Source organism: Sesamum indicum, linkage group LG2 (genome assembly GCF_000512975.1).
Source record: "Sesamum indicum cultivar Zhongzhi No. 13 linkage group LG2, S_indicum_v1.0, whole genome shotgun sequence".
In the NCBI taxonomy this organism is placed as follows: Eukaryota; Viridiplantae; Streptophyta; class Magnoliopsida; order Lamiales; family Pedaliaceae; genus Sesamum; species Sesamum indicum.
Genome location: NC_026146.1, coordinates 7,515,438 through 7,531,132, shown reverse-complemented (window position 1 = coordinate 7,531,132; position 15,695 = coordinate 7,515,438). Strand labels below are relative to the sequence as shown.

At 32.2% G+C, this 15,695-nt stretch overlaps 1 protein-coding gene across 1 annotated transcript; it reads left to right on the top strand.

The window, feature by feature from the left end:
* Nucleotides 7,483-8,091, top strand: LOC110011579. Its single transcript, XM_020691934.1, has one exon. The coding sequence runs from the start codon at nucleotides 7,483-7,485 to the stop codon at nucleotides 8,089-8,091; it is 609 nt and encodes a 202-aa protein (XP_020547593.1).

Here is a 15,695-nt window from a genome sequence, read left to right as displayed (position 1 = left end):
GTACAGACAAATTATGGTACCACTCTTTGTTCCCTTTTTATTACTCTATTTATAACTCCACACTTATGCTTTTTGTGTGGCTCAGTGTTTTGAAATCCACACCCGTTTATCGAATTGAAAAATTAAATGAGTTATGAATAATATTAATATACTTAATGATTTTTTTCAACAAAAAGTATTGTTTTTCTTTGATATTAATATAGTTCAATAAGATATACAATATAATAAAATAAATTTAAAAATAAACTTATAAAGATCAAATACAAGAAAATGATATTATATATTTTCAAATATGACAGAAAATTAGATATATCAGAAATAATCTAACAGAAATAGCAAAATTGAATTGAGAAGAGAAATCAGAATTTTATATTTAGAAATAACATAAATTAGTTAAACTTAACAGAATTTATCCCAATTTAACATAAATAATGCACATTTTTAGAAATAATCTACTATCCTTTCAGAAATAACATAAAATTAGGGTACGTACCAAAAATAATACACATTTTAGAAGAAAAATTAAAATTTTTATCATGTATTTACACTTGATTGTTGACCCGATTGGTTCAATCAACCAAGTACTGGATTGCATGGTTCACCGGTTAAACCATTAGATCAAACGGTTTGCACTAAAAAAGCGATTTTTTGGCTCTTTCGGATTTCTTATTTCAACCAACCCATTTTGCATGTGGGCTGGGTGGCGGTTCGTACAATCCGATTGTTCGGGCCGGGCTGGATTTAAGACATTGGTGTGGCTTGCTTGATTGATAAAGTTGAGGCGTTATAATTAAAAAAATTTAAATTTAAGTTTTACAAATATGGGTTTTTATTTTTATAATAGTTTTTTTTTTTTTTTGTCTTAGGAATAGTTTACAGAACACATTTAAATTTAAATGTATTTGAATGATGTGATGAATTACATTCAATCCAAAAAAAAATGTGCTTGTTTGTTTCAATTATTGACATAGTGATTCAGTCGTCGAATTTAAATGTATGTTGAATTTAAATATATGTTAAATAACGTAATGAATCTCATTTTGTAAAAAAAAAAAAAAATATCCATGTGCATGGTTTGATTTTTTTTTTTATTTAAAATTTGTTACATATTTTATTTGATTTACTATGTATATATATATATGTATGTATAAATCGCGTGTACTGAGTTTAAAAAATGGCATAATTTTTTATACATATGATATGCATATGATAAATAAATAGAATATGAAACAAAATTTAGAAGGAAAATTATTAAGAAGTTTAGGTTTTAATACCAATATGGCTGGATTTATATATGTAGTTGAATATTTTTCACATTTGATTCAAACAGAAAATTCTTATGAAAGCGGACTTATTAGGAATATGTGGTTAGTAGGTATGATTGTAATTATACTTCATTATTCGGCTCAAATTATTTAAAATTTGAGTCAAATTATTTCTATATATAATTGCATTAAATATCAATAAGATTATCAATGTTTAGTAGTCCAATATTTAAAAAAATAATACATAAAGTTTAATATTTTAGGGTACTTGGGAAATATTATAACAACAAAGAATGAAATTTAAAAAGAAAATAATAATAATAATAATAATAATAATAATAATAATAATAATAATAATAATAATAATAGCTAAAGTAGAAGTATTTTCACAATCTTTCTTTCTTAATAATAAAAAGTTATTTATATATTGTTGAACACTTTAATTTTTTAAGTTTTCTTATTTAAGTTTCTTTAAGTCTTCAAGGCAAAAAAAAAAAATTTTTAAATTGCTGATAAATATAAGATGAAATTGGATAAAAAGGAAAGAGAGTGATCCTTTGGGTCATTGTACTAAAATTATGGGTATGGATAAGGTCTGTGTTGCCATTACTACCCGATTTTGTCGATGAATGGCGTTTTATTTCTTTGGCTTTTCAAACTCATTTCATACATACTAGTTTAACAAAAAAGTAAAAAATTCCGGAGATAGCTCTTTCTTGATCTATCCAACTTTCTTTATATCTGTCATAATTTACAATATTCTTTTATTATCGCTTTTGCTTACATGCCACCGGATTTATATTCTGCCTATATAATCGGATTTTATGGCGATCTTTTGTATACTATATCGCTATACCTCGTCTTCCGCCTACATGATTTGATTTAAATTCAATAGACATTATTTAGATCATCCATGACTTCAGGCCATGGCTCCTTAATAATAATGATAATAATAGCCCTGAAGTTGTTATTTAAAACATGGGTGGTAATATATATATATATATATATATTTTTCAATTAAAAACGTAAAGGATAAGCACGAGAACATTGTTGTTTTCTGAATGCGACACAGAAATTGATACCCACAGCTTGGTGACAAATGTGTGGAAAATCATTTTTGAGTCTCGAGAGCAGATATTGGCACATTGTCAAATACTACTACTAATAATAATCACTTTTGACCATATTTGCATTTTCTCTCTTTTTATTTTTTGAATTAAAAATTCTTTAATTTGAAATTAAAGACTGCATATAATTAATATATTAGGGTTTAATTTATTGAGCAGTTAGGGAGAATTCAATAAAACTTAAATATTGTGAGAGTTTGACCAGTTATAGGGTTTTCATTTTCTTCCAAGTTTCATAATTTATTTTTTCAATGTCGTCCCTTATTTTAATTTTTCTTATGTTTATTTATTCCCAGTACACTGCAATAATTATAATATAATATTAGTGACAACATATCAATTTAAAATTATTGTAAATTAAAGTGTATATATATATATTAAATAAGAATAATTTTAATGTTGTCGAATATAATTATTAGTATACTTGTCGCCAAATACAATTAATAGCAGCACATCTACAGTGAAAATAATTATTTGCCATAACCAACTCATCACTATACATCACTACAAAAAAAAAATAATAATATTAGTAACAAAAAATGTCTATAAAGTTGTCACTAAATATAATTAGTGACACATCTATAGTTGCAACTATTATTTGTTTTCACTAGGTCTTCACTATACATATGTCATTAACTGATTTTGTGATAATTTTGTGCATGTTTTTTTATTAATTATTCTTGCTAATAATAATTTTTAAAAATAATAGGTATTATTAAAATCATAAAATTCATTATTGTGACATAATAAATATTCTTGTCACCAGATACATATAATTAGTGATAATATTAAAATTATCACTTAATTTTTTTGTCACTAATCTTTTATTTTTTTACTGTGTATATATATATATCTATTTGTCTCACTTATTGTTTTTAATAACAAAGTTTATACACAACTTTTTGTCACTAAATCTTGTTAGTAAAAACTTTTGCATAATAATATTCACTATGAGAATCATGAAATTATTATTTTAACAAAAAAAAAAAAATGTCGTATCACTATAAATATGTATAATTAGTGAAATATTGAAATTGTAATTTAATTTATTTTTCTTAATCAATAATTTTCTCTAGTTTTTTTAGTGATTGTACTACTTTTATTGTGATATTTTAGTTCTTACAATTCTTTTAGAATAAAAGAGCATCTTATACTTATTAATTTTAACTTTATAAACACAATATTCATTTTTCAAAGAACTTTTGGTGAAAAATAATTTTTCTTGTTGGGGTCCAAGTCCTAATTACAAACTTTCACTTCCAATACTAGCATGCCTTCATATTTACCTACAAAAAGTTGTTGTAATATAAGTCATCACAACAAAAATAATTTTCTTTATCAATGATGTCAAATGCAACTTTGATTTGGTTTCAGTCTACAGGACATCTATTACCGATGATCCTATTTTCGAAAAAGATATCTTGCTATTAAACTCAATTTTAGATCTAACTCTTAAAATTGAGTAATCTTTTATTCGGTGTTAACACCACCTATTCTAGGTATCCTAATAGGATCTGGTGTCATTACCTTAACAAATTCCTTGGAATTCTTGGAATCTCAATATACTTTTCAGAAGGCATAAATTAGAATAGTATCGTGAAGGACATAAACTATTCTATATGTTATAGAATATGGTCTATTTCCTTCATCTGAAATTTCTTTTATTACTACTTCAATAATTCGTATATGGATACATTATATAGTAACAACTACTTCTTCTCCAAGCTTACTTAATTATTCACAAATTTCTTTTTTAGGAATAAGAAGAATTTTTATCACATTATGGGTAAGTTCCATAAGAATAGCAAACTCACCTAAACTTACTATGTAAATTATGTGATGTTTTCTTTGGTTTAGCCCTATTTGGTTGAGGACTCTATCGATTCCTCAATTCTAAATCTATAATATGTGTTGAGATTAAAGTCTCGATGCATGATTTTTTTTCATAATTTTGTTTGACACTGTTATTTTTGAAAAGAATCCTGACAGGCTTTTAGAGGTTTGAAACCTATCGCCTTTATTGTAATTATTTTGATTCGATTAAAAATCCATCTCAATCACTCTGTATTTCCTCCTAGTAGATGCATTTATTTTAGGGAAGATCCTCAAATTGGTACATGGGTACCAATCGCTATAGTAAATTCATCAAGGATGTCTTCTGTGACTTCAAACTTCTGTAATTCATGAAATTTTTGCTGGCAATCTGGTGATATATGACCTCTTGCTCCACACATCCATAGTTACAATTCTTAAAACTTTCATTGGCTCTAGTGTGGGCTCATATGCAAGTTCATATTGTAGGATTTTTTTGATAGATCTAGTGTTTGTTGGCCTAAATCCTTGAGATGATACCCTCATTAGTCCTATTTTATGCGCAGATTTGTATAATTTGGCCTTATTTCAGACCATTATAATTTTTTGGGAAAGAGGATTCTTTAGAACTCCTAGAGTAGGAGTCACTATTCTTTTTCTTCCTCTTCCTTTGTTCGCTTGATTATCCTATAATGGTTGGATAGCTATTATTATTCAATAAAGAGGTGTTTTTTTCATCTTACCTCTTAGTCTCTTCTTATTCTTTTGGAGGGATGCTTGATAATACCAATCCTTCAATTTATTTTTGATGATATATACTTTTCTTACTACTGTATCCAATTGTCCTTTGGGCACTTTATATGTTTGGATCAATATTTTTCTTTATGAACTACAGATCTTGGCTAATAACATAGGGGCAACTACCTCGGTTACAACTCTACTTTGGAAGCGATATTTATGGAACTAATAGATATGTTCATTTATGACACTAATGTTTCTTGATTCAAGACCAAAGAGAGCTTGTGAATGCTCTCTAGTATTCTCGGTTCTTTTCCTGTCGAAATATTTGTGTTTAATGAAATGTATTTTAGTCAGCCTCCCGAGCCTTTCTGCGACCACACTTTTGGTCTATCCAATGAGGATGCTTGCTTTGTTGTCTTCTAGGGTATTATCCCAGCTGACTTTCATAGAACCTATAAATATTAACTCCAATAATTATATGAAGTTTTTCCTATTGAGTTCTAGTATGGTTGCTATTATCTTCATAGCTGCAACCCATTCATCGAACTTCTTGATATTTCAAAAGTTGATGATATCTAAGTTAAGTACAGTGCCATATGTATGCAAGGGATGGAGCATGCTCCTTGCCAGTGGTGTATTTTCAGGCATTCTCCATAAATTTCGTCCTAGATTCTCTCTTAATCTAGTTCACACGAATGATGGGGTGACATTGGTATGGAAATATGCACATTCCCTTATTGCATGATCTTGTGGAGGATCATTTGAACATGTACTTCTCTATGGTGGTGGTAGAGCTAAAGCAATTTCATTGGTTTATATGTTGACCAAATCCATAATCCCAAGTTGAGAAAATGATTCATCTAAGTCCTGCAGATCTGATAGATCTACCCTTAATATTTTCATTATTTTATTAATTTGCGTACTTAAACATTAGATCTTCCTATATCTTCGGCTTTGAAATCTCTAACGCCATTTCCTTCTGATGTGGAAGAGTATTGGTTAAAAGGCTTCCCTAATATGCTTTTGATAGGATATAAATGTCTCAGGGGTATTCCTTTTTATTCGCTTCAGATCTGTGACTTTTGCTTTCAAATCTGTATGATATGTGTGATTTGGGAGGATCTTTATAATCTCGTCCATCTTTTGGTTCAAAAGATCTATTTTCATGGGTATATAGATTAACATATGTCTATAATTTTGAACTGTATTTTAAATCTCTATAAGTCTTGAGAGAATTTTAAAGTACCCATTCGAGTTTTTTTCAACCTATTCCTTTAATCATAGGTTTAACAACTGTTGTATTTCATAAATTTACTCGATTGATCTCTCCTCATTGATATTCTATCCTAAATTTTAGTAGGTCGTAGTCTTTTCACTGCATTTCCTAGTAGTTGCTCCATTGTTGGCACTGACGGACTTTAGAGTTTTGTTGTAACCTGCAACATATCTCCATGTTCACTTGTCACTGCCATCGAGGCTAACCACCACCACGTTCAGGTGCTTTTTGTCATCCTTCTCACAACAACTACCCCCATCCTTTCTTTTTAAAATTTGCATATAAGCATTTTGAGTTGGTCTTGAGAAGGTTTTGCAAGTGATTATAACTAAAAGATTCTATCATTGTGTTATGAGAGTAAAAATTTATATGGGTATTCTTAATTGGGTAATTGTTGGTGGAGCGAGAAGTAAATGACTGTTCAACAGCTCTGTATCTTCTTCTATTTTTTTTAAAATTCATGCATTTGTTTTTAACAATATCCAAGTTTATGCCTCTTTGTTTGTTTGTTTTTGTTTTTTTTTGCTGTTAAAATAGAAGGAGGTAGTTGCCTACGTTTTTCTCTTTATTTTATTTTACTTTTTTTTTGATTAAATAGAACAACTTGAAAAAGAGGAAATTTTTTGCTTTTGTAACAGTTAAAGCCTCTAATTGTTGTTTCTTATGAGTATGGTTGGTGGGCTTTTTGAGTACCTAATTTGTGCTATTATAATATTCTATAAATATAAAATTTTGTGTGATTTATTCAATATTAGTGTTATATTTTGTTGAAATGCTTGATCTGCAGCTGGTTTGATGCAGCTGCTGCTGAACTGAAAACAGAGTAACAAGAGGAAGAAAGGGACTAGCACACTCGCATTTCCGGCTTACGTTTTTTATCTTAGAACACGTCTCTTTTAAGTTGTATTTTCTTCTTTTAGCGTGTTCCTTTTATTATTAGTTGTTTAGCGCTTTTATTAGTAGTTAGTGTGACTTCTTGTTAGTTTTAGTTAGTTGCTGCCAATAACGTTTATAAAAGAAGAAGAGGTCTTCTTCTTCAGAGAGTACGTTGGATTCATTGTTCAATTTTACACAGAAGCTACTACTTATGATTTCTTCCTTCAAACTCTCCAAAATCTGTGCATTTTCTTGCAATGTTTCCGCTGTGCGAATTTCTACATGATATCAGAGCCATCAATTGATGGTCTTTGATATCCCTTCTGCTCAAGAAAACGTCGGCAATTAGATCTTAAAAGAATCAAGAAACACACCGTCTCAAAGAATGGTTGAAGACCCCGATATCTTAAGGCTGCAACCGGGAGACAATCCGGGAATAAGCCTGGTCACCACATTATTTGATGGGACGAACTTCCTTTCATGGAGTCGCTTCGTGAAGCTGGGATTAATGGCGAAAATGAAACTCTCCTTCATCAACGGAGAGTATAAAAAACCAGAGAAGAACGCCAGAGAATTTGAACAATGGATAAGAACGGACTCAATGGTCACTTCATGGATCCTGAATTCCATGAAAAGGGAATTAGCAGATTGCTTTATGTACTCAAATACATCGAGAGAACTATGGAAGCAATTGGAAAACAGATACGGCCAAAGTAATGGGCCAATGGAATACCAGATCAAGAAAGAGTTAGGCACTACAGTTCAAGGAACACTACCTCTGTCTGCATACCTCGCCAAACTTACAAAGTTATGGGATGAACTAACTTGCATTACCCCCACACCCAGCTGCACATGTGGAAATTGCACCTGTGGAGCCACAGCTGAATCTGCAAAGATCAAAGAAAACGACCAACTCATTCAATTTCTCATGGGATTGAATGAGGCATATGACAGTGTGGAGAGCCCAAATCTTGGTGATGGATCCAAGACCTGATATCAACAGAGCCTATTCTATGGTGCTCAACGTAGAGAAACAGAGGGAAGTCAATTTCGGGCAATTACAAACAACTCCCAACATGGCTATGCAAACTTTCAGGAAACAAGATAATCCCAGAAATTTTCAGAAAAGAAGGAACCCGGTGGACAAGAAGTCTTTGATCTGCAAGCATTGTGGAAAGACTGGACATCAGAAGGAGGGCTGCTTCGATACCATTGGATATCCTGAATGGTACAAACCATTTCAGGAACAAAAGAAGACCAACCAGGGGATTAACAACAGATTAGCTGGTATCATGAATTTTCTTGTAAGAATCTTGAACACAACCTATTAAGCATGAGAAATACTGATTGCTGGATTGTTGATAGTGGGGCAACTTCCCACATGTGTAATAACCATTCCCTGTTTGACTATGTTAAACCACATGCTCAAAACACCTATATACACCTAGCAGATGGTAGTAAGCATCTAATCAAGAACTCTGGGAATGTTAAACTTACTGGAAAAATACTGTTGGAGAACACTCTGCATGTACCTGATCTTAAGTTCAATTTATTGTCTGTTAGTACACTTTGCAGTTGTTCCCCTGTGAGATTTAAATTTTCTGAATCCCACTTTATCATGCAGGACCACAAGACTAAACAGATCATTGGGATAGCCTGCCTGGTAGAAAATTTGTATATCATCAAGATAGAATCTTTTGACAAAAGCTTCATAGAAGATGTGATCTCAGATTACAGGAATTCTGGTTTTATAGCCTCTAAAATAGAACCTGAGATATGGCATAGAAGGTTAGGACATCTTTCCCATGATGTATTGATCAATACTATTTTAATTCAAAAGGATGCGGATAGATATTCTAATTGTGAGATATATCCTCAAGCTAAACAGCATAGACTACCCTTCACTGTTAGCAACTCTTATTCCTCCTCAGTTTTTGATCTTATACATGTAGACTTGTGGGGACCTTACAATGAGTATTCCCTTTCAAATTGTATGTACATATTAACCATTGTTGATGATCATAGTAGATGTACTTGGACCTTTTTAATGCAACAAAAGTCACAAACCTTTGGCTTATTAAAGGACTTTCATAAAATGATTTGGACTCAATTTGATAAGAAGATTAAAAGGATAAGAACTGATAATGGTCTGGAATTTTTAAGTGAACAATGCCAGAATTTCTTTAGACAAAAAGGCATAATCCATCAAACTACATGCACATATACCCCACAACAAAATGGCATTGTAGAAAGAAAACACAAGCACCTATTAGAAGTTGCAAGATCTCTTATATTTCAAGCTAATTTACCTAAAATGTTCTAGTCTGAAGTTATTCTTACATCTACATACATCATAAACAGAGTGCCCACGCCTATTCTTAAATGGAAAACACCTTATGAGGTCTTGATGAGAAAACCTGTGAATTATTCTTTTTTTAAAGTTTTTGGTTGTCTTTGTTTTGCCACTAACACTTTGCCTCATAAATCTAAATTTGATGTTAGAGCTACTAAATGCATCTTCCTAGGCTATGCTAATAATCAAAAGGGTTATAGAGTTTATGACATTGATAAGAAGATTATCTTCACTTCTAGAGATGTTATTTTTAAAGAAAACATTTTTCCTTATGTCAATGAATGTAGTGATCCCATTAACTCTTCTGATAATCAGACTTACAATCAACCCAACACTAGCATTATAGAGGATCAAGATGATGAAGACACTTATTTACACCCCAATATTAAAACTGTGGAGGAACACACTTCTAATACTGATCCACATGAACCTGAACAAATTTCTGAAAATGTGTATCTAAGAAGATCAAAAAGGCATATTAGCAGACCTACCAAACTGCAAGACTATGTCTGTACCTGTGAAAAGGAAAACAATGATATTCTTGCTGTCACACTTCAAAACATGGATAAATGTATGAGTGTTGTTGTCAATTTGCCTAGTGAACTTAGAAACTATACTGAGGCTGTGAAGAGGAAGGAATGGGTAGAAGCTATGAAATCTGAGATCAAAGCCTTAGAAGACAATGCCACTTGGGACATCACTGAACTTCGTAAAGGTAAAAAGGCTATAGGCAGTAAATGGATATACAAATTAAAACTAAAACCTGATGGTAGTTTGGATAGGTGTAAGGGTAGACTTGTTGCAAAGGGATATAACCAAATTGAAGGAATTGATTATAATGATAACTTTTCACCCGTTGCAAAGGCTGTGGCTATCAGAACTTTTCTTGCTGTTATTTGTAAGCAACAATGGTTTTTACATCAATTGGACATTAATAATGCCTTTTTACATGGTTTTATTTAAGAAGAAATCTATATGAAACCTCCTGATGGCTATGATGTTCCTATTGGACAAGTTTGCAAATTAAAAAGGTCCCTTTATGGCCTCAAACAAGCTTCTAGGCAATGAAACCTGGAATTTACAAAACAGTTGGAAAGGATAGGATTCACACAATCAAAGGCAGATCATTGCTTGTTTACTATCCATACTGATGCTGGCTTCTTTTGTCTTCTTGTTTATGTTGATGATGTATTAATTGCAGGTCCTTGTGAACATACCATAGCTGAGTTTAAGATTAAATTGCATAATCTGTTTACTATAAAGAATCTGGGAGAAGCCAGATTTTTTCTTGGATTAGAAATTGGCAGGTCCAATGAAGGGATGATTGTCACCCAAAGTAAATATGTGAGGGACATCGTAACAGATGCTGGACTCACACAGTGTAAAGCTACCAACACCCCCTTACCAACTGGCCTACAACTCAAGGCTGCTTCAGGACAACAACTTAGCAATCCTGAACCGTATAGAAGGTTGTTAAGTAGGCTGTTGTATCTTGGCTTTACAAGGCCGGATATCTATCATGCCACCCAACAACTAAGCCAATTTATGCAGTCTCCATGTCAAGATCATTGGGAAGCAGCCTTGCACTTAATCAAGTATCTGAAAGGGACATTACACAGAGGGCTGCATTTCAATTCTAATAACAACTTCAACTTGGAAGCATATTGTGATGCGGATTGGGCTACTTGCAAGGAAACCAGGAAATCTCTCACAGGTTACTGCATTTTCTTAGGAGGGAGCCTGATATCTTGGAAAACTAAAAAGCAGACTACGATTTTACGGTCTACTGCAGAAGCTGAATACAGAAGCATGGGATCAACCACTTGTGAACTTGTATGGATTCACAGGTTGCTCAAAGATTTGAAGGTTGATGTCCCGACTCCTATCCCCTTCTATTGTGACAACCAAGCGGCCTTATACATTACTGCCAATCTGGTCTTCCATGAAAGGACCAAACACATTGAAATTGACTGTCATCTGGTAAGAGATAAGTACAAAGAAGGATTTATTGCACCTAAGCACATTGCATCAAGGGAACAACCTGCAGATCTCTTCACGAAGATTCTAACAGGTGCAAGGTTTATGTATTGATATCCAAGTTAAATCTTGTAAACGTCTTGACAAGTTTAACTTGAGGAGGGAGTGTTGAAATGCTTGATCTGCAGCTGGTTTGATGCAGCTGCTGCTAAACTGAAAACAGAGTAACAAGAGGAAGAAAGGGACTAGCACACTCGCATTTCCGGCTTACGTTTTTTATCTTAGAACACGTCTCTTTTAAGTTGTATTTTCTTCTTTTAGCGTGTTCCTTTTGTTATTAGTTGTTTAGCACTTTTATTAGTAGTTAGTGCGACTTCTTGTTAGTTGTAGATAGTTGCTGCCAGTAACGTTTATAAAAGAAGAAGAGGTCTTCTTCTTCAGAGAGTACGTTGGATTCATTGTTCAATTTTACACAGAAGCTATTGCTTACGATTTCTTCCTTCAAACTCTCCAAATCCGTGCATTTTCTTGCAATGTTTCTGCTGTGCGAATTTCTACATATTTTTCCTCATTCTCTAAGTCTCATTGTTTATATTGATGCTCGTAGCAGAACAATTCATTTTACATTATTTCTTTCAAATGATGCTATGATACTGCGAGGCTTTGAAGTGTTTTAGTAAATTAAATATTTTCTGTTTCTTGGCTTGAGGTGAACCTAACTATCACACTAACAATTCTTTTGTTGGTTTTTCATATGGGCGTCAATTTTCTTTTCATCACATTGGTTCCCTTTGTACTTCTTGTGAATGTTTTCTTCCTAGTACTCATTCTCCATAGTGCTTATTTACATTTTTTAATAATATATTTAAGATTGTAATGTAGTTTATTTTTACTGAATTTCTTGGCTTTTCATTTTAATTGCTTTTTATTTTCTAACAGGTATGAATTCTGAGACGCCAAATGATAAGCTTTCATCTTATATCTCTATTTTTATAGTAAATTAATAAATTCAATCATTCAACATCAGGAGGAGACAATACAACGAACTATGTATGATACAGATCCGCCTGCTAATTGAGAGATGAGAAACTTAAATAATATCGGCATAAGCATAGACACAATAGGGTTCAATAAAGAAGGGGATACTTCAATGTCAAAGAACAAAAGAAAAAAAATCAACAATTTGGTGAAAATTTAAAGAAGTTAAGGATGTTGGAATGGGTGACTAAAAGTTAATTGGATTGGCCATTCGCCATTCGCCAATCTTTATCAAATAATATTAAATTAATTAATACGGTAAAAATTCATTAAGTTGGCAGTGTGTTTTGTTGTGCTTACCACTGATATTGAACGGGGTTTCAATGTCACAATGAAATTCCCACAAACCAAAGGTTAAACTAATAGAGTTGGGTTGTGCATAGGTTTGATAGCCATGAAACCAACTCTTAAGGGTCGGTTTGAAAGCATTCCAAGTAGAGAACCTCGAGACAGAGTATCGATGGTCCTATAGAAATTTGTAGTAAATACTACAGCCATGTTTTGTCTACAGGAGATGTAGGTCGTTTGTGTAGTTTTAGTGAGTTAGTTGGAGAAGTAGTCGACTGACTGAACTAACTTGCTAGGATCATCATATGGAAGCATCTTAAGGCTTGGTCGGTACGACTAGAATTCCCGATTTTGATAGTATGAGATTAGTCTTTAGACTTGAGAAATCATAATAGTCACGTGCATAAAAAGACTGTAACTTGGATATGGCGAGCGGTGGCTGTATCGTGAGGCATGGTCATCATAAGCCTTATCCAGTGAAGTCGGAGTATGTAGCGAGGACGGTGAATTTCAAGAGAAGATCTATCCCCTATCAGTATATGATATAGAGTTCTCTTATGTGCTTTGCGGTTTAGACTTCAAAAATCTTTGGCCAAAGCGATTAATTGATCAAGGATAGATTTCCTAGATCGATCAGTAGAGTAAACACGTCTCAAGTATCAAGCACAATTACTTAGTCAAGAATGGGAACTAACACCCAATTTCATGCCGTAGTATTAAAGCCGGAGACGGTTGACAATAGGACCGTACTTGTATGATTCGGAGCTTAAATATTCACACTAACATTTACCTAGTCACTAGTGCCATGGACCGTTGCTAGATGACCACCCATGATAATAGGTATTTCTTGTTATGGGATAATTGAAAATAATTGATTAAATTAGATTTAACTAATTGTGTTGGTCACACACGCCCAATTCTAGTTGAGGATGAACCTAAAGGGTCACACACAAAATATTGTGGAAGTGATGGAGTTAATTTTGAAATAATTCCAAAAGAAACAAATCAATTTAATTCGATTAAATTAATTCATGGAGAAAGATAAATGTTGGATCATTTATTTGAGATAATCAATTGGATGGATAGCCTAGGAATTTCATTGAATGGATTAATTAAATTTTGGGCTCAGCCTTTTAAATTAATTGGATTAATTTAAAATGTGCTTCAGTTAATTAATTTATAGATTGAATTCATTCATTAATTAGTAGATGAGCTTTTTTAATTAATGAATTGAATTTATTAATTAATGAAGATGGACTTAAATTAATTTAATTTGGACTAATTAATTGTTTGGATTTGAATAATAAATTGGATTTATTAATTCAGTATATTTGGGCATGTTTATATTTAATTGAATTACATATTCACATGGATTTTGTATTGAATTTTATTTAATTGACTTAAATAATAAACTCAGATGTATTATTATTGGGTTTCATTTAATTTATTGGGTAAATTAAACAAGCATAGTCCAAATATTAGGTGTGTAGGATTATAAAAGACTAGGACTTTTACACACACCTAAACACCATATCAAAATAGGGCTCTTTCTCTACCCATGCGCAGCATTAGCCACGAAATTCTCTCCCTATTTTTCATGATTTTGAGTTCCCTTGAATTAGATTCAAGTTGAGAATGAGAAGATTCATTTACAGTAATCGATAGTGCAAAATAATTTCGGTTTCTTCAATCGGATCTAATCCTTTCTAGCAAGAGGGTTAGATCCATTTTTCCATAATGTGGTATCAATTATCTTTAGAGGAGTTCTATACTTGAACCCTTTAAGTGAAAGAATCTAGGAAAAGGAGAGGAGTAGCCATACGAAGAAAAACTACAAGGGTAATCTCTGTTTAAGATTTTCGCCTATTGTTTTTCTTTGTGATTCTTGGCCATATTTTATTGTACACCGAACACCCTGAAAAAGATATAGGGTACACCCTTTTATCGGAATTTGTTGTTTGATTTATCGATTTTTTGATTGTTCGCACTTCTATCGCACTTTCTGGGCCAATCTGCTCCCTTCAAAGAATGCATATGACATTATAAAGATCTCTTATACCCACTACAAATAGATATTTGTGAAAAGCAAACTTAATCCAACAATGCAGTTGCACAAACACTTGCAACACTGTGTCAACCATCTCAGGGAAAAAGCTACTAAAAAAAGAGAGTGCTACACAACTTATTTTTATGCCAAGCAATGTAGATCGTCATTTTATCCAGCTTTAAAAGATGAAAAGTTTGATATGAAAAATATAAAAGAGTCACCAGCTCATTGGATAATAATGCACGGTCATTCATTCTATAAAATAGAAAAAAAAGGCATTTTAATTGGTTTGTAAAATGGGAATGTCTAAGTAAAGTTGAATTTCAATAACAAAAACAAGAACCTATTATGTCGATGTTTATGAGGCCGAAAAGAAGAAATTGAAGAGTTTGTTGTAAAAAGTAAACAAAATCACTCTTGCAACTTATTATTGGAAATCAACAAATTAGAAGATGGAGTATAAATTGATAACTGGCCACTGTATTGAACAAAATTGGTAACTAAAGAAATGTGTACTCAACTTTCTTCACATACTACCTCATCATTGAGGTTTTGAGATTGTCGATGCTATTTGGCGTTGCTTGCCGATATTAGAGTAAAATACACAGAATATCAGTTGACAATGCTTCTGCAATTTGTAATATGAAAACTTATACACGTACATAGGTGGTTGGATTTCCTATTGCATTTTTTCTTGCATTTATTTTATTATATATATACACGCCACACATATGGAGATTACCTCATTAATTTTATATCAGAAAAGATTTTATATATTTGTCGTGTGTTCATAAAACAGAATAGAAAATGCAACAGTGTTGATGTCCAGTCTGATAAAGAGTTGAGTTATACTGGATAAGTTATCCCACCTCAGGGGTCACTACCAAAAAAATAA